This window comes from Thalassophryne amazonica, chromosome 17, assembly GCF_902500255.1.
Source record: "Thalassophryne amazonica chromosome 17, fThaAma1.1, whole genome shotgun sequence".
Taxonomy (NCBI): domain Eukaryota; kingdom Metazoa; phylum Chordata; class Actinopteri; order Batrachoidiformes; family Batrachoididae; genus Thalassophryne; species Thalassophryne amazonica.
The window spans coordinates 32954197-32972620 of record NC_047119.1 but is presented as its reverse complement, the minus strand read 5'-3'; the positions used below and the strand labels follow the sequence as shown (position 1 = coordinate 32972620).

Sequence of the window (18424 nt, the reverse complement as noted above, 5' to 3'; positions counted from 1 at the left end):
ACACACCAGAAATCTTCTTTCTTCTTCATCTCACAACCTACCTGTGGGGCATATGCACTGATGATATTCATCATCACCCCTTCAATTTCCAACTTCACACTCATCACCCTGTCAGACACTCGCTTAACCTCCAACACACTTTTAACATACACTTCCTTTAAAATGACCCCAACATCATTTCTCTTCCTGTCCTCACCATGGTACAACAACTTGTACCCACCGCTGATGCTCCTGCTCTTACTTCCCTTCCACTTGTTCTCTTGCACACACAATATGTCTACCTTTCTCCTCTCCATCATATCAGCCAGCTCTCTCCCTTTACCAGTCATACTACCAACATTCAAAGTCCCCACTCTAATTTCTACCCTTCTAGTTTTCTTCTCATGCTGTTTGTGGAAACGTTCTCCTCCTCTTCTTCGTCATCTTTGCCCAGCAGTAGCCCAGTCTCCACCGGCACCCTGTTGGGCAACAACACCGGTGGCGGACGTTGTTAACCCGGGCTGCGACCGATCCGGTATGGAAATTCAATTCTTAGTCTCCATAGTTGGGCTGGCTTGTTTTACACCGGATGCCCTTCCTGACACAACCCTCCTTATTTATCCAGGCTTGGGACCGGCACTCAGAATGTACTGGCTGCACACCCCATGTGGTGGCACATACAGATGATGCTGGGAAACTGTTAATCGTGTGAAAACATGAAGTCATCAGAATGATGTGCTGTGCATATCAGCGACACACTGATGAACAATTAACACACCCATGTGTTTTCAATTATATGGGTGGATATAAACAGAGGTGCACATAACTGGTACTCATCATGCTCATGTGAGCTAAACATCATTAATGCACAGCAGAGGGAAACACTTTTCCTACAATTTGTCTTTGTTTTCCTCTTATGAAGCACTTTCCTTGTGTTTTCTGCTGCACATCATTTATTTTTAACACACACAAACATCATGAGTACCAGTTATGTGCATGACTGGATATAAAAGCATGCGCAAAGTGATGAAAAGAATGGCATTAGCAATGGCTACATTAGCATTGTTAGAGGACCTTGCAAATGGTGCAATCTGACGTGAACGTGTATTCAGGGAATGCAAGGATTTACTTGCAAATGATGATAATTGGCCGATGCTGATTGCTATAAGGTGATACTGGAGTTGTGTGCAGAACTATGGCTGGTCAACCTTGAGCTAAGCCATGCTAGCTACAATCATCTGAATGTCATCCAGGTTCATCACATTCCAACATTAAAGCACAATTTGCAGCGAGAATCGGTTTCCTTAATGTAATCAGAGGTATTGACTGCACACATAAAGCACTATCACATGATTAATTTATTTTTGTTAATAGGAAACATTTTCATTCCATGATGTGCAAATGCACTGAGTTGGGTTGGGAACAGACTACGGACTGGCATGGTGCGCGATGGGTGGCTGCTTAGTGTGTATATAATTTATTTGTTTAACTGTTCCAAAGAAAAACCAGCGTGGGCACATTTGAGCATGTTCACATTCCAGTTTTTTTTTTGTTATTATTATTAATGTTTTTCTCTTGATGGTGAAACTAGAGCTGCAACAGGCATCCTCCAATTGTCTCCCTGTGTTCAGTATTTGTCAATAAACATGTGTGTAACGTTGTGGATGTCACACACTATCGGCTACAGGGCACATCTTTTTTTTTTTAACTTCAGTGTGTGTGTGCGCTTTTACACACACGCTCCCACTAAGTTTTTTTTCCGTTTCATGTTTATTCCATTTGACAGGGTACCAAATAAACTATCCCCATGTGTCTTCACTTCATTTCCATTATCTGTAGCTCACACTCAGTATAATTTCTTTTCTCTGTTCATGTTGACTGATCTGACAGAGGGAGATTCCCAGCTCCCAGGTCCTGTTTATGTGAATTTGCATATTTAAATAGGGGTGTGCAAAGGAAGGAGTTTGATGCGTGTGCATGTGTGCTCAATTCCAAGTTGATTACGCCAGTTTCTGGGTTTTATTGTACGCCTTGTTTCAGTAGGAAATCCACCCAAGTCTTTAGATATGAAGCCCCTGATCCTCTGGGAGTAAAATAAGTCCATAAGAAGAATAAGTCCATAAAAAGAATAAATCCATGGCTGAGTGATGTTTCAAGTGTAAATCCACAGCTGCTTTGTGATTCAGCTGAAACATTTCTCTCTCTGCATCTCTGACATTTCCGTGTTGCACTTTTTTTTTTATTGTTTTATTCCTGTTAGTACGTGCAAAAACCTTCCCTACAGGTCGTGTGTGCGTGCATGAAGGGATTGTGTGTTGAGGGTATTGCTGCATGCATACACAACAATCAATTTAGTAAGATGTCCACAGCAGATGGTCACCCCATAGAGTTTGGTCTGCTTGAGATTTCTCCCTATAATAATAATAATAATAATAATAATAATAATAATAATAAAAACAAGGCAGTTTTTCCTGACCATTGTTTCCATTGTGCTTGCTCTTGGGTGGGGGTGGGGGGTAAGGTTTAAACTTTAGTCAATCTGTAGGACCTTGGGGTGACTTAAATTGTGATTCGGCACTGTATAAATAAATTGAGTGCCCATCTAGATGGATGCAATTTCATATAAAATGACCAAGACTGTAAAAGTGTTGCTCTCCTGTGATGCATGAGGCGTCACTGCAGAGCATGCGGTTGCACTGTAGCTGCTGAGTAAGAGGGTATGTGCCGTGGCCCAGACATTGAGTGACAGGTATTGACCCGCCCAGCCAAAAGACATCTCAGTGGGAGTACTATTGATTATTACCACAGCAATAAAGGTCCCGAAGGCCTGTGAGAATGTCACGACTCTGTGCTGCCGACCAGCTCTGGCCTCAGAACGCAAACACAAAGACAGAAACATTCTGATCCTAAACTCTGGTGATTGGTGGGATGAGTAAAGCCAAACAAGTTCAGCATCCTCAAGTAACTGAGTGTAGCGCAGTTTGTCCGTGTTGTCTTTTTTCTTCCTCTCTGTGGGTAATTTCTATTTCTCTCTCTCCCTCATTCAACTCCACCCTTGACCTCGCAGTGAAAAATTAGTGCACCCGGGGTGGAACTCTCCCAGAGCCGCCGCTGCCGCAAACGATGGGAAAGTGCTGCTGACATATGTGTGCGTGCATGAGTGTGCGGCAACACTTTGCGGTATCATGAATAGGAAGGATTTGACCCTTGACCCCTGACCTGTCCACACAAATGAGCCAACTCTGTTTTTGTCAGGGGCGGCTCTGTGCATTCACAGAAGCCAACAAGAGTGAAAATTCATTTTGCTGCACTTTCTGTACTAATTTCCGCCCTCATCTGCGCATGTTCCTTTTATTCCATCCTTTCTGTCGTCCACATTGTCGTCTCATTTTCCCATGATTTTAGCAGCAGTGGTATTTTTAATTCAAACAGCTTTTTTTTTTCTTTAAACAGCACTCTCTGGTTTCAGCCTTCAGTCGGCTCATCGGCTGAAAATTTAGGATGATGTAATATTAGGTCCATTTGTAACAATCATCCATTTTAATAAGTTTTCAATTATGTAAAAAGAATATTAGACTCCATTACTCCATGAATAATTTTATATTTTATTTATTTAAAAGGCATTGTTGAATAAGTCCTTTCTAATGATTTAACTGTGTGCAGAGCCATAATTTATTTTCATATATTCTTCCTCTCTTATACTCTTTGGCAATATTTTTGTTCACACATTCATACGTTCATGCCCACACATGCATAAAGTCTCACTCACACATACATATATTCTCACTTGTAGATTCTTTCTAACGTATGTCTACAGTCAGTTCCGTAAGCATTTGGGCAGTGACACAACTTTTGTAATTTTGCTTCTGTGCTTCACCACAATGGAGCTGAAATTAAGCTATAATCAAAAATAATAATAATTGCATTTAGGATTTACAGTTTATTTTACACATTTTTATTTTTTTAACACATTTATACACATTCTTTTAAGCTATAAGTCACTGAATAACCTAATAATGAGGATTACTGAGTCTGTAGGATTTAGTGTCATCTAGTGGTGAGGTTACAGATTGCATTATGTCGTTACCGGTCACAATTTTTTTTTTAAACGTCACCATTTTGCTTCTTTAGCGGTGGGGATTTGTCCTCCCTTGTCTTATAATAAACAATATGTGTGATCCCTTATTTCACAAAAAATAATGGTGCTCCATTTGTTGTCAGTCTTCCAGCCATATTGTAAAATGCAACAAGGAAAAGTAAGCATGTCTCTTTTGGGCTTCTGTATCAACATGGCGATGCAGCAGGACGGCCTCCATGAGGGGGGTCGGCTTCCATGTAAAATGCTTGTTTTAAGCTTACAAAAAATACATATAGTGCCAGAGGTATAGAGGAGGATTTTCTTTTACCAAAACATCAGATCTAGGCTGCATCTCAGATGTACCTTCTGGAAAATTGTAGCTGAACTTTCAGGTCTTCTTTTTAAGAAGATCCTCCTCTATACCACTTCATCAGTAAGCTGTATAACTGGTGATACAAAATGTAAAACATGCACTATGCACAATTTCTCCAATCACAGCCACAGAAGCCTATAACTTCTTCTGGGTTGTCTGGGTGTCTTGGTGGCTTTCCTCACCCTTCTCCTTGCACAGTGACTCAGTTTTTGAGAACTGTCTACTCCATGCAGATTTACCATAGAGTGCCATACTGTTTGTATTTCTTCATAACTGATGTAAATAAAGTTCAAGACATATTCAGTGACTTGGAAATATTCATGTATCCATCCCCTGACTTGTTTGAAGAAAACTGGCAATTAAACTGATTATTTACAGGTATTATACCAAAGGGGCTGATTACTTGTGCAACCCATCATCTTGGATTTTACATTTTTAATTAATTTATATCAAATTGTAGAGATTTTCTTTCAGTTCGAGTTTAAGGAAGATAATTTTAGAACGTTTTATTTTTTGTATTTGGAATGGCATAAAGAAATTAAAATGTGTCAAATACCAAGTGTTCAGATACTTTTGGATGGCACTGTAGATTTATTGTTGCAAGTGCACTAATAGTGAGCAAGTGGTTATGAATGTTGTATTTCACTTATGCTAATAAACACCCTTAAATCCTACACACTGTAGTTTTAAAACAAATCAATACTTTTACAGACAGTTTTCTTTAGAGAAGTCAGGGGATGATTTCCAAGTCACTGTCTGTGTCTCAGACTTCATTTACATCATTAAGAAATACAAACAGTCTGGTACTGTGAGTGACCCTGTAAGAAAGGGACAAGTGAGGGAAGTCACCAAGGCACCCAGAACAAAGTCTGGATAAGGAGTTAGAAACTTCTGTAGCAGTGATTGGAGAAACTGGGCATAGCACAACATTTGTCTGTTACATCACCAGTTATACAGCTGCACAGTGGAGTGGAACAGAGAAGGACTTTCATAATAAATCAGCGTAAAAATTCAGCTACAGTTTGCCAGAAGGCACGTTGGAAGACTCGAGCACATATTTTCTGGTGTGAAAGTACTGTACTTCCCATTTAATTTTCAGAATTCTGTCATTTTCATGGTTTTCTTTGACAAAACAAGCTCCATTTTCTTTTTAACTCCACTCAGACATCCAACATGCAAAAGGAAGATGAACACTTACAACTGACAGACTTTACTGCAAGCAGCAGCACTGTAGTTTGGGGCAACTTACCTCATCATATCTTAATGTCTGATTTTGATTATTATTATTATTAGATTTTATTATTTCACAGTACTCAGATTTTTCTCCCTGCTTAGTGCACCATTTAAAATTTTGATTTATTTATTTTGCATATTTCATATCCTGCAGTCATATACATTTGCTCTCAGAGACGCATGTTTAGATTTATAAAATGCATGTTGACCTGCAGCCATGATCATCTTTCTGGAAATCGAATATAAACTTTCCTTGCACTTCACTCTGCTGCTTTTGACAGACAAAATCATGATGAAACCAACAAAAATTCAAAGAGCCCGAAGTCCTTCTGTTTGGTTCTATCGGCCATCTTTAAGAGCATTAGCTCCCCCTGCTGGTGAATATGTGAAATTGTTGCCAGTGTGTTGCGTTGTCGTACACATGCACATTACATAAACCTACACTTTAACCACATTTTGGAAAATGAATTCAGGTCAACGCAAGGACAATGTTATGATGTTTATGAATCTAAACAGCTATCTGTATGAGCAGATACTTAATTTGCCTGCAGGATGTGCAAAGTGGACTAAGCGGGAATAAAAATAAAGTATTATCATCAGACATTAGGGATCAATTTTGCAGGTTGCTGTGTTTTTGCATACAGTAAAAATGTGCCATTTTTTATGTGCCCATCTTTTTCATGAAACTGCAGAGTGGAAGATGCAGCTGAAAATAAATGGGGTTTTTGTCATTTGTTGGTATTTTCATAATAATCTGTGGGTGTAGAATGATATACACACGAAATCCTTAATTTTGTAATTCACTCAGTAGAGTCACATAGAAAACAAATTATTTGAAATTAAACGCTACATAAACTGGTGTTTTTGTAACATCTGGGGTATGTCACCCCCTAGTGGTTTGGAGTAAAATGAAACCTTTTCAACACCGGAGCACAAGAGTGCAAACCTCCCCCAACACTATAAGTTTCCAATTCCGCAAGTTTTTACCTTGGAAAAAACTTTCAAGGTCATAGTCCTGTTAGAAGTGGCTTTTTATAAACTAAAATATAATACAAAATAAACATCAAAATGGCTTTTCAATGTTAAAATCAAATATCCACTAAATCTGCAATACGGATCAGATGCAGATCAAAGTCTTTTCACTGAGTGCCAGTTTGCACCTCATTGTCACAAATGAGAATGATTGAGGCACTTTTGATTGATTTGTAATGCAAAATGTGCACCAAATGGGCTTTTCAATATTGAATGAATGAAAACTGTTTATTTCGAACATTTGATACAACAAAATTACAAGATAGATCAGTAAAGACAACAACAAAAAAGTTCTTACTGTGTACCCAACATGTCCGAAAAGGGGTAGGGTGAAGCATCAGCTTATTTATCCCTACCCCTTCTTCCCCACAACCAGTAATACCCTTTGCCACATATACACATAGATTCCTACACACCTAAACTGATATCTATCTATCTATCTATCTATCTTTATATATATATATATATATATATATATATATATATATATATATATATATATATATATATATATATATATATATATATATATACATACATATATATACACATACATATATATACATATATATACACATATACATACACATACATATATATACATATATATATACATATATACACAAACATAAATATACACCTACACATACCTACTTACATACAAAATACTATATATTTACAAGCCGAAGCAAAAAACAAAAACACCCTAACCCTCATTACCCTTCCTCCTCCCTATACCTAGAAAAAAACATATTTTTGTATTCTTATATTCAATTCAAATGTCCACAAAATCCACAATCCGCATCAGATCCAGATCAAACATTGTCAGGCGATAATGAGTGCTAGATTGCACCTCACTTTCAAATATGAGAGTGATTGGGGCACGTTTGATTAAGATATAAAGTAAAATATACATTAAATGGGGTTTTCCATTTAAATGGCCACAAAATCTGCCAAGATTTTCCTGACTTTGCCCTTTGCCCTTGAAAATTGAATCAGGTCTTGTCTATCAGGATATGAATCTTCAGTAAAAATTTCATAATGATATAAGAAAAATTGTGGGCTCCAGGCTGTTCACACAGACAAATAAATAAACAGACAAACAGGGGTGAAAACATGACCTCCTCCAGCTTCACTGGTGGAACTAAAAAACTAGATTTCTGTTTTCTGTTTATATTAATTGGTTGATTTTGATGGGGAAAAACACACGTGTTTGCGTAAAAAAAACTTTATATGTGCAAGAAAGAAAACATGTTCTGCTGTCAGTTAGCCATCAAACACAAAAATAATCATCAACTACTTTGATAATCAATTATTGGTCAAGTTTCTCAATAAGGGAAAAATGACCCATCATTCTTTCTTTGGAGCTAATTTGACGATTTTTAAAATGGACTGCATTGATATAGCGCTTTTCCATCTGCATCAGATGCTCAAAGTGCTTTACAATAATGCCTCACATTCACCCTGATATGAGGGTGATGCCATACAAGGTACTCACTACACACAATGAGCAACTTGGGGATTAAGGACTTTGCCCAAGGGCCCTTAGTGATTTTCCGGTCAGGCTGGGATTTGAACAGAGGATCCTCTGGTCTCAAGCCCAATGCTTTAACCACTAGACCATCACCTCCCCTTTTTAAGCTTGTCTTGTTTTATATCTCAGTTAAATACCTTCACAGTCAGTTATCTCTGGTTTGGAAATTCTCAGACGCAGTTTTGGACTTTGGAAACAATTCTACGAAAATATAACATTAGCAACAACAATAACATTTTTCTCTTTAAATGCACAAAACTAACATACCAAAGTATGTACATTAAAATATGCGGATAACACAATAAAGTGAACACACTTATTTCCATTGTGGTCCATATGATGTAATTACAGCATGTCACAATGTAAACTTTTAGTGTTTACAGCTGAGCACTTTTCCCGATTAAAGGATCAACTGTTTCTTCTTCCAGCTGTCTCTGAATGAAACACAATTCCATTTGTTTAAGCTCCAACATTAACATCATGACTGGCTGGCTTGCTTGGATGATAGCTGGTATGTTCTTATTTAATGGAGCACATATTGAAAGTCAAATTTTGCATATGGCATTTTTAAGACATCTGGTGATACATATTAGCTTGTCAAAAATGTGTAAAATATGACCACTTTAAATGAAAAGGAGGACCATAATTTTCTGATTTACGGCCGTGTTTGGCCCTCTGGCCACCAATTTGAGATCATCATCAATTCACAGAAACAAAAAAGGTTAGAAAAACAGACTGTTTCTTCTTGACATTTTTCACATTTTCTAGCTGTTCGTCAACCAGTTAGCAGTGTCAGAATGAATGTTTCAGACATTTGTTGGAGGTAGTCGACTCTGGGTGCTAAGTATTAGCATAAAGTAGCGAGTTTCCAGCTGCACTTCTTGTGGGAACTTTTCGTTTTTTTCCTTTTTCGGTCTTAAGACGGAAGTTGTAATTTAACCGTCTATGGTTCGGTTAGTCTCGGAGAAAAAACGAGCAGTCCGTCGGACAAAGGAGGGGTTGAAAACTTGGGAAAAGCCCTTTCTTTCTTTCTGTTTTTTTCTTTCCTCGGGGCGATGCCGACGCGTCCAGCGGCTTCTTCGTGCTGTGGATCAGCAGCGTCCACCACCATGTTCTTGAGCTCCGTGCTTTTAGGGGCCTTGGTCCTCCAGGCAGCCTGTTACTTTGCGGAGGAAAAGTATCCGGAGGAGTCGAAAATGCAGCCTCCCACCGTGGTTATCGCCATTCTGGCCAGAAACGCCGCTCATTCTCTGCCTTACTACCTCGGAGCTCTGGAGAGACTCAACTACCCCAAAGGTCGCATCTCTGTGTGGTGGGTTTTCCTGCCTGGACACCGTGGACTGCATGCTGTTTGTTTGTAGGACTTCTCATTCTTATTACCTTTCAGCTGAGGGGAAAAAAAAAAAGATGAAAAGGCATTTAAATCGGATTTTCTCTCTTTCCTACTGCGGACCAGGGGCGTAGCCAGAAATACACGTTTTGGGAGTTGGAGTTGGGGTTGGGGTGGGGTGTGGGGGTGTGTGACTTTATTTTTTTTAGAACAATCATTAAACTACTTGGATTGGATTTGCATTCGTACGACGGCATTTTAGGGCCACATATTTTTTTTAGACTTCGAGAATAAAGTTGTAATATTACGAGAATAAAGTTGTAATATTACGAGAACAAAGTCGTAATTTTACGAGAAAAAAGTTGTAATATTATGAGAAAAAAGTTGTAATCTTACAAGAATAAAGTCATAATTTTACGAGAAAAAAGACGTAATTTTACGAGACATAATATAATATTTAGACTTTTTTCTCGTAATATTCCAACTGGTGGAAATGCAGCATTCTGATTTAGGTGACTTGATGTTATAAGCACTGCAGTCATGGCATCTGTTATGACTGAAACAGTAGTACTGAAAAATTCTGTTTCATTACTTTTAACAAATTATTTACTTTTGTCTGTGATATCTTTTCTGCTGGGATGCGCTCCAGCTCACCTGTGAACCTTCATTTGAATAATCGGGTATAGATAATGAATGAATGAATGAATGTGATATCTTTGCATATGTTTTCATGAGTGTCTTGGTGGCTTCCCTCACTAGTCTCCTTGTAGGTGCTTGACAGATTTACCAATGCAGTGCCATACAGTTTACATTGCTCAATGAGTGACGTACATAAAGTTCAAGACATACGCAGTGGCTTTGAAATGTTCATGTGTCCATCTCCTGACTTGTCTCAAGACAGCAGGCTGAAAAGGGAATGATTTAATCCTTATGTGTAGAATAAATTGTTCCTGTCCCAACTTTTGGAATGGGCTGCAGGCCTTGAATACAGGAAGGTACATATTTAAAGCATGTAAATCCAACAGACTTTATTTTTTGGTGTGTGTTCAGACAATTCTGAATTGTGCTTTTGTTTATTTGTGGGTACACCATAGCAGATGTGCTATGTGTTGGTAAAATATTGTAGGTTCCAACTCTGATGGGGCTGATACAGGAATGGTGTGGTGTTGCTCAGTAGGTTTACGTGTTCTTCCTGTTCGTTTAAGGGCTCCAGTGGGAGATATTAGTCAGATCTGGTGTGTGATTTACTCCCGTCATTTGGAATGTTGGACGAGTCAGAATGTCTTCAGGCCATATTGCTTATCTGTGTCTTCTGGCTTTTTCAGGGCAGCCACAGACCATAACTTGGACAACACCACGGCCGTGCTGAAGGAGTGGCTCACTGTCACCCAGAGGTTTTACCATTATGTTGAATGGAGACCGATGGACCAGCCCACGTAAGTCACACACTTATTTTTATTTTTACCAAAGAAATTTGACATGACAAAGAGATAAAGTCCTTCAGTATTGGACTATTGGTGGGGGCGGACATACGGGAACATGACTACATACATAGCAAACGGCATACAGCCTGAGTGTGTTTACATCGAGCGGTACAAATTCTCGCTTTTGGATTCGCCACTTCGCCGGGAGTGACGTATACCCGTCCGCACCCATTGAATCACAACCGTTAACTGATGCATTAATTACCTCCGCCAAGGAGGTTATGTTTTCAGTCGAGTTGTTTGTTTGTTTGTCTGTTCTGTCTGTCTGTCTCTTTGTCAGCAGGATAACTCAAAAAAGTTTTGAACGGATTTTGATGAAATTTTGTGGAGTGGTTGGAAATGACAAGAGGAACAAGTGATTAAAATTTTAGTGGTGATCTGGATCCAGGAATTTTTTAAAGGATTCTTCACCATTGCGGGATAGGGAAATTTTGACATTCTAATTTCTAAGTCCACAAAAACAAGGCAGAAAGGCTTGAAAAAAATTAGGGTTGTAACGTAGTCAAATGTTCTATCAAACAACAAAGTTTGGTGATGATCGGATCCGATTCCCGGATCTGGTGATCCAGAATATATAAAATATAGGGAAAATAGAAAATGTATCAGTGTGAGGTGACAAATGAAGCTAGAGATGCACAACTAACACCAATTGTAGCTGAATCTGTACTGATTCAGTAAGGTGTCATCAGATTTGATGTAGCTTCAAATGTTATGGAGCTAGATCCAGAAGAAAACCGCCATTACCGAAAAATCGTTTTTATACAATAACTTTGAACTAATAAAGACATAAAAGTGATTCCAAGTTCTAGTGGTATGTTTTCATGGTCAAGGATGTCAAATATAAAGGAAAGAAAAGTGTATGTATCATAGTTTTGGTTGTAACACTGAATTGTTGAATAGATCACTGTTCCAAGGAGGGAATCTCTTTAGGGTCAGTGACCCTATGGCCTTGTGTAGCACATGCAACACTTAAAAAATAGTTCTATTTCAGAATTTACTGTTATTTATTTAGAGAAGTGTTTCATAAATGTTAAAAAATTCATATATTTGCAGTTTAGTTAAATAATAAATTAAATTTTGTCTCATTTGTTTTTGTCTATAAGCACATGCAATATCAATATCAGTGCTCAGATGACAGTAGCTTCTGGGAAAGGTGCAAGTTGCAGTAAACTGTGATGCCAAGCGCTAAGGATACATGCTATCCAGTCACAGCAGATGACACTTTTTTACTAGCAATCGTCATTGTTAGACTTTTTTAGGTTCAGTGATTCCACAGCGTGTAGATGTTATGGCATCAGTGACCCCATGGCCTTGGCAGAGGTTTGCACTCTCCGAGTGCTTCTAATTTTTAAATGAATTGTCAAATATTTTGTGTATGTATATTTTTTAAATGCTATGATTTCAGCTTCTTTAATATGAATATTTTCTCATTTCTTTACTCCTGTCTGGCAGTAAACTGAATATATTTTTGGACAAAACAAGACATTTGAGGATGTCTTCTTGAACTTTGAGGAACACCAAATGAAGTTTTTCCACATTATTTTTAGTCATTTTATTGACAAAACAACTAATCAGTCAATCTAGAAAATGAATATATGAGCAATAATATACCAACAGATTTTATTTTCTGTCTTTCTGTGTTCCATAAAAAGGCAGAAACTGTGCAAGATTTAATTAATTAATTAATTTCCTTTTATGCTTTTTACATGTTTTGGCACTTTATATCTTTTATGCGTTTCCTTTTCTGTTGTTGTTGGGGTTTTTTTTGTGAAGTAAATATTTTTATGAGAAAATATTTGAGTACATTGTTGAAAGTTATTTGGTGGAATTTGTGGCTATGATTTACTGGTACGTTAACCAAAGAATAGCCAACAGATTAATGATCATTTTTTAAAAAATCATTAGATTTATCTTTTAATAAAAAAAAATAAAATAAGCGGCGGCTTTGCTTGAGCTGCTGCCCCCGCGACCCGACTCCGGATAAAGCGGAAGAAAATGGATGGATGGATGGAAAATAATAATAATAATTAGTTGCAGCCCTACTGGGCTATAATCATGAATTCTTGGAGTTGACATGTAGTTGTTATTTTATTACCCTGCATACTGGCGAAGCAAGGGATTGTAATCATTCGTGTATGTGTGCGTGCATGTGCCTGTGCATATTACATGGGTAGATACATCGAGGTGTAACTTTTTAAGAGGGAATCAATCAAAGGTCAAGGTCAGCAAAAAGCATGGGCAAAAAAAACCTGTTTTCTGCTGTATGTCTGCAATCAGTTTATATTGATCAATAAAATATTTGTTATTGATTAGTTTAGGTGATGTCATGATGAAGTCACAGAGGGAAGTTATGTCAGTTACAAAATGCATTGTTCATGATATCTTATCGGGTCCCCTGCTTATAAATGAGTCCAATTGGGAGTGGCCCTTTTCTGCATTTTGGTGTTTTTTTTTTTTGTTTTTTTGTGTGTGTGTGTGTGTGTGTGTGTGTGTCTGTGTGTGTGTGTGTGTCTTGTTGACTAAATGTGATCATTTCCACTTTGACTGTGTGTGGCATGATACACCACGTGTGTGTTAACTTTTTCCTTTTTTAAATACCCATGTCCATCCAAAAGTCCCAGCCAGGAGTTTCACCTTGACAGCTGGAAGCTGCTTCTAATGAGTGTTGTAGGTTATGCTCATATTTACTGCTGATTCGGACTATCATCATAGACTAGGACTAAGACTATATAGACTAAGAACAAGACCTCTGTACTACTGCCCGCAGAAATGCATTTCCAAGATGTAGATATGTGAATATGCCTGTTCAAATGCTTAACAAAAATAAGCTAATTAGCCAATCACATGGCAGCAGCTCAATGCATTAGGCATCTAGATGTGGTGAAGACGACTTGCTGCTGTTCAAACCGAGCATCCGAATGGGGAAGAAAGGGATTTAAGTAACTTTAATGTGACATGCTTTCTGGTGCCGAACCAGTGTTCTGAGTATTTCAGAAACTGTTATTCTACTGGGATTTTCACGTACAGCTATCTCTAGGATTTACAGAGACTGGTCTGAAAAAGAGAAGATATCCAGTCAGCAACAGTTGTGTGGATAATAATGCCTTGTTGATGTCAGAGGAGAATCCTCGGGCAGACCGGTTGAATGGATGACTGTGTGATACTATCATGTCAGTATGGACCAACATCTCTGAGGAATGTGTCAAACACCTTGTTGAGTCAATGCCATGAAGATAATGTGCAACCAATGTTTATATATACTAGAGGATATTTAGAATGGCTGTTACAAGTAATTGGTTACATATGCATCTACGGTTACTGTTAAACACTAATACGAAGTTCTGCATCACCTTTCTGCAGTCACATGACCTTTGTCCAAACTCAAAGCCATAACAGAGCCAATATGGGTTAAAAATGGTGGTATGGTTCTGTATTAGTCAAGGATAAAATGGTTCAACTTTGGAACAAATTAATCAAATGTTAAGGCCCCACAGAACAAGATATGATAGTATCACTGAATCACAAATGATTAATTTTTGTGAATTTGTGTCAGACGCATAAAGTGTGTTGCACTCTTGAGTTTTTTTTTTTTTTTTTTTTTTTTTAGTCTAAATATGATTTCAAATCTTTATTTTTCTAAGCGGCAAATGTAGGGGTACATATTTTCATTTGAATAACATTTTAAGAGTTGCATTCATTTAGATGAAGGAATTTTCTGTGTTAGATCATATGCAGGTGAGCTGGGTCCGAAGCATTGGCCCAATGGCAGATATGAATATGTGATGAAGTTGAAGCAGGCAGCACTCAACTTCGCCAGGAAACGCTGGGCTGACTACATCCTGGTAAGTTCGTAAATAGTCTTTACTTACACCATGGTTGTGTCTCATATTCATGACTTTATTTGCGCCTTATTTGTTATTGCTGTTGTTTTATTCAAGAAATATTTTGAGCTTCAGAAATAAAATGAAAAATGACACCACAAGTACTGAAAGCTCTCTTCTTTGACTTTCCTCTCCGATTCAGTACGCTGACACAGACAACATTCTAACCAACCCTGAAACCCTCAATCTGCTGATAGCAGAGAATAAGTCGGTCATCGCGCCGATGTTAGACTCTCAGGGAGCGTATTCCAACTACTGGTGCGGTATCACACCACAGGTGAGGAGCATTTGAACTTTATTATCGTTGTTCTTTTACCAAAACAGATCAAATCTAGGCATCTCAGATGTACCTTTTGGCAAATTGTAGTTGAACTTTCAGGTCTTCTTTTTAAGAAAATCCTCCTCTGTACCACTTCATCGTGAAGCTGTATAACTGGTGATACAAAATGTAAAACATGCACTATACATAATTTCTCCAATCACAGCCACAGGCGTCTTCTGGATTGTCTGGGTGTATTGGGTGCTTTCCTCACTCTCCTTCTTCTTGCACAGTCACTCAGAGTGCCATAGTGTTTGTATTTCTTCATAACTGATGAAGAAATAAAGAAAGTTCAAGACCTATTCAGTGACTTGGACAGGTGACAGATGTTCATGTATCCATCTCCTGACCTCTCCGAAGAAAACTGGCAATAAAACAGATTATTTACAGGTATTTCACCAAAGCGTTCCATTACTTATGCAACCCATCATCTTGGCTTTTATATCTTTAATTAATTTATATCAAGTTGTAGAGATTTTCTTCCAGTTTGAGTAGAACTGGAACATAGAATTGAGTATTGTGCCGTACTGTCTATGCAACTCTACGCCCAGTTTAAGCAGTTCTGCTCCCAGTTTTTGCTCCCTACGCAGCAGTATGCTGAGGTCTATGTGAGGAGGACACAAAAAATTTAACCTGTTTAACCTGTTACTAAATATAATTTACCTATTAGTTTGAGTATTTAGTTGTGTTACGGTTTAAGTGCTTTTATATTTTTATTGAATTTGTCATGTTGTAGAGATTAGTTTTCACTGTGAGTTTAATGGGCATAATTTTAGAAATTTGTCACAACTGTAAGTTGTGTTTGTCAAGAGAAACTGTTGTCACTTTGTCCATCCTTTTGTATGTTAAAACCTTCCACGTCCTAAAACTCAAGAACCATAAAATTCTCAAAATTAATTTTTTATACATTAATACTATGACCTGCCTGCCAAAAAAGTCATGCATTTCTCATACTTATAAATGCCGTTTTTTTCCTGAATTTTGGGTTTCAAGTTGAAAATGTACCAGAAGCCCTGAAATGCTCACATCCCCCACAAGATGGCGACCAGAGCTGCTCAATGTATGTCAAGATCTCAAATGTTTACTCATTTGAGAAGTTAACTCCCGCAAAAAATAAGATGAGCCAAAAATGAACTTAAAGTTGTGTCATTTGCCCTTATGGGCAATTTACTTGTAATATAAAGAAGCCTCAATTCTTTCTCTTGCTTTTCTTTTTTTTTATTTCATGTCATAAAAAATTCAACTGTGTAACAGCTCAAGAGTCCACAGACGTTTTTTTTCCCATGGTTGTGACATACTGATGAATGTTTTCATCCTTGTTTCAGGGATATTATCGACGAACAGCTGAGTACTTCCCCACTCGTCACCGTCACCGTGTAGGCTGCTACCCGGTACCCATGGTCCACTCCACGGTGCTGCTGGACTTAAGAAAAGAGGGCATGAAGAAACTAGCCTTCTTCCCTCCTCACCAGGACTACTCATGGCCTTATGATGATATCATCGTGTTCGCCTTTTCCTGCCGAGCCGCGGGTTTGTTAGCACTTCTTTATGGTTGTGTTTTTCTAGTTTTTCAATGGAACAGCCCTTTGAAATGGTTCAAACCAGAAAAATATTGCCTCGAAATCTCAGTTTTCAGCTCAACACAATTTGTGACAATACAGCAGGCTAAAAACAAGCATTAGGGGGCGCTGTTTGGTACATGAATATTAATGGAGTGTGGTTTTTTTTATTGATCTTTGCTTCCAATCAGAGATTCAGATGTACCTGTGTAACAAAGAGCGCTATGGCTACCTGAACGTCCCAGCCAAGCCTTACCACACGCTGGAAGATGATCGCCTCAACTTTGTCCACTTGCATCTTGAGTCCATGAGTGAGAATACTGGGCAACACACAGCACTGTTTTTGGTAAACCTTTTCTTAATTTCTCTTCATGCTGTTTCCTCTTTCTCAAACAGTCGATGGTCCTCCCATGTTTCCTTCTCGATACGTCCATATGTTCCCCAAACAGAGAGACCTCATGGGCTTTGATGAGGTGAGACACTGCTGATGTTTTTTTTTTTTTTTTTTTTTTTTCTGACCTCACTCGATGTTCGGTGTCACCGACCGAATGGTTCCCCCCTAAAAATCGGTCCGCCCTGCCTTCACTGCGTACGCATCATTTCTGTGCTTCAGCCGTGGTTCACTGATTATTACCTCGTTTGTGCTTAAAACTACACTCCAGTCATCATCTGTCTCAGTGACAGATATCTGAAGCTTTTGTACAATAATCATTTCCAATAAATTCAGCATTATTTCATAATAAAAGATGGAGGAAGCGATCAGAGCGCCGCAGTCAAATGAGCTGCTGCTGCTGCCTCCGTCATTTCAAAGCGTCAGTAGCTACTCACTGATTATCACCTCAGTTCTGCTTAAAACCACCACATTTCAGCTTAAAACCGACTTTAGAATGATTTAAGAGGTTTTACCTTGTCATCATGTTATTCCCTTTGATCGCTTTGGATATAAAGACTCAGTCTCAGACGAGCTGCTGTGGGCCCAAATGACACGTGCAGTGAAGACAGGGCGGACCAGTTTTTAGGGGGGACCGTTCGGCCTGCGACATCGGTATTAATAGATCATATCTTTACACAGTGTTCTAGACAAATATATGTCTCACATTCAGAAAACTGAGATACTTCTCAACATTTTGATATGTAACACATGGACATTATGCTAAAAGAAAGTACTTTAAAAGTACTTGAAAAATATATAAGTAAAAAAATGAGGGAGAGAGTCAGAGGGAGATTTTCCTTACCAGTGTTGCCTGTGTGCTTGCTGTAGGGGTTAGTAAGGTTAGACTTTACTCGTGTGAAGAGCCTTGAGACAGTTTTGTTGTGATTTGGCGCCATATAAATGAAATGAAAAAATAAATAAATAATAAAATGGGGAATTTCTTGAGGCGCATATGGTAAAATTGAGAAAATACCCTTTGGGCTCTAAGGGTCAAGCAGATACACGATAAAGACAGCAAGTAGCTCAGTGTGACGATGAGCTGGGCTACCAATATATAGACCTGGGTTTGATTCCTGGTCATGCTATTTGTTTGTGTCCTTGATCAAGAGACTTCATCTGCAACTATAGCTGGGGATGTAACCTGCATCTGATTGGTGTATTATCCAGGGGGAGTTGTAGACACATATTC

General features: G+C 38.3%; 1 protein-coding gene across 1 annotated transcript in view; it reads left to right on the top strand.

The window, feature by feature from the left end:
• Nucleotides 1-9138: 9138 nt before the first annotated feature.
• The window catches only part of cercam (cerebral endothelial cell adhesion molecule), a 14761-nt gene continuing 5475 nt past the window's right edge, over nucleotides 9139-18424 (top strand). Inside the window, 7 exon segments of the mRNA XM_034192744.1 lie at nucleotides 9139-9541; nucleotides 10885-10995; nucleotides 14768-14885; nucleotides 15067-15201; nucleotides 16569-16773; nucleotides 16994-17113; nucleotides 17199-17275. Coding sequence (XP_034048635.1) covers nucleotides 9285-9541; nucleotides 10885-10995; nucleotides 14768-14885; nucleotides 15067-15201; nucleotides 16569-16773; nucleotides 16994-17113; nucleotides 17199-17275 — 1023 coding nt within the window. The 5' untranslated portion in view covers nucleotides 9139-9284.